General features: G+C 58.0%; 1 protein-coding gene across 1 annotated transcript in view; it reads left to right on the top strand.

Annotated features, from left to right (window-relative positions):
• The first annotated feature begins 532 nt into the window (after nt 1–532).
• Nucleotides 533–1,646, top strand: part of LOC107301051 (protein MB21D2-like) — a 4,261-nt gene continuing 3,147 nt past the window's right edge. Inside the window, exon 1 of the mRNA XM_015830319.1 lies at nt 533–722. Coding sequence (XP_015685805.1) covers nt 533–722 — 190 coding nt within the window. The remainder of the gene's footprint in view (nt 723–1,646) is intronic.

Here is a 1,646-nt window from a genome sequence, read left to right on the forward strand (position 1 = left end):
GGAACTACATCCCCCAGCGTTCCTGGCGGCAGCCTCCCTCGGTGGGCGGGGCTTCGGCTCGGCCAGGTAGATGCAGGTGAGCGGGATGCTGCCAGGGCGGCGGCGGGGAAGGAGCGCCGGGCTCGCTCCGCTCCGCTTCTGCCCTTTGGGGACCACGCGGGGGGGGGGAGGAGGAGGAGGAGGAGGAGGAGGAGGAGGAGGAAGGGGCGCCCCAGAGGCTTGTGGGGGGTGGGAGGGAGGAGGCTGCCGCGTCGCACCTGTCCCAACCCGGATGCCACGAAGCCACACCTGTGGGCGCGTCCCCGTCCTTCTCTCGGCCGCCTCCGCTTCCTGGTGAAGGCTAGAAACCCCGGGGGTCTCCTCGTGGTCTCCCATCCCGAGACCCATCCGGACCCTGCTTACTTTCAGGGTCTAATCTGGCTTATTCCCCTGGTTTGACTCACTTCTCCTTCTGCAAGGAAGGGGCTGGAGTGACACACACACACACACACACACACACACACACACACACACACACACACACACACTGGCCATGGCCTCTCCTCCCGAGGACCAGCCCCCCAAGCCGGCCCCCGCCAAGCCCCTCACGGACCTGGACTTCCACTCCGGGGTGCAGATCGCGGAGCTCAATCAACTCATCCAGGAGTACCAAGCCAGGACCCCCCAGGGCGGGGACGCCCCCGAATTGTTCCAAGCCAAAGATCAAGTTTTCGGGCTGCTGGGTGAGTTGGGGGCTTGGAGGGGGGGAGGAAACCCCTTCTAGCTTCGGGGATGGAGCTGCAGCTTTCTTAGCCCGGACCCTTCCCCGAATTGGACAAACCTGGTGGAATCTGGGTTTGTTTGGGCTAGCTTTGGGACATGCCAGTGAAGGGAGGGCTGCAAGGGCTTCTGGGGTGGGGGAGACCCTGATCCAGGCCGGCCTTTCTCAACCTCACCCACCTCAACTCAGGTGGACTTCAACTCCCAGAATTCCCCAGCCCAAGTTAGCTACTTGGACCGGGACCTACAGGTAGTCCTCGACTTATGACCCACGTTTTCTGTTGCTAAGCGAGACGATTGCTAAGTGAATCCTGCCCCGTTTTACCACCTTTCTTGCCGCGGTCATTAAGCGAATTGCCGCCGTCATTAAATGAGTAACGCGTCGTTAAGTGAATCCGGCTTCCCCATCGACTTGGCTTGTCAGAAGGTCGCAGGAGGGGATCAGGTGACCTCGGGAGGCCGCGACCATCGTAAATACGAGTCCGTTGCCGAGCGTCTGAATTTTGATCACGTGACAACTAGGGATGCTGCAACGGTCGTAAGTTTGAGAAAAACGGTCCTAAGTCACTTTTTTCAACTTTGAACGGTCACTAAAAACAAACTGTTGTATGTTGAGGACTACCTGTAACTTCCTGGTGTAGGTAGAAGACTTGACCCCATATTTATATAGCAAAGCCACTGACCAGCCAGAGGTTTGTCCACCTGCATCGTTGTTCAGTTTGGTTCTCCTTCCTGTAAAAGGAGGATTGGCAGAACCTGGGGGAGGAGTCAAAAGAGGGATCAGCCTAGAATCCCTACGTAGCCATAAGCAAGCTAAGTTCAAACCAGCTTGAATTCTGGGGACCCTTATCTAACTCCTAGCAGGTGCCAACCGTTAGTTGAGAAGG

The sequence above is a fragment of the Protobothrops mucrosquamatus genome, unplaced genomic scaffold (genome assembly GCF_001527695.2).
Source record: "Protobothrops mucrosquamatus isolate PMUCROS unplaced genomic scaffold, P.Mucros_1.0 scaffold9744, whole genome shotgun sequence".
Taxonomy (NCBI): Eukaryota; Metazoa; Chordata; class Lepidosauria; order Squamata; family Viperidae; genus Protobothrops; species Protobothrops mucrosquamatus.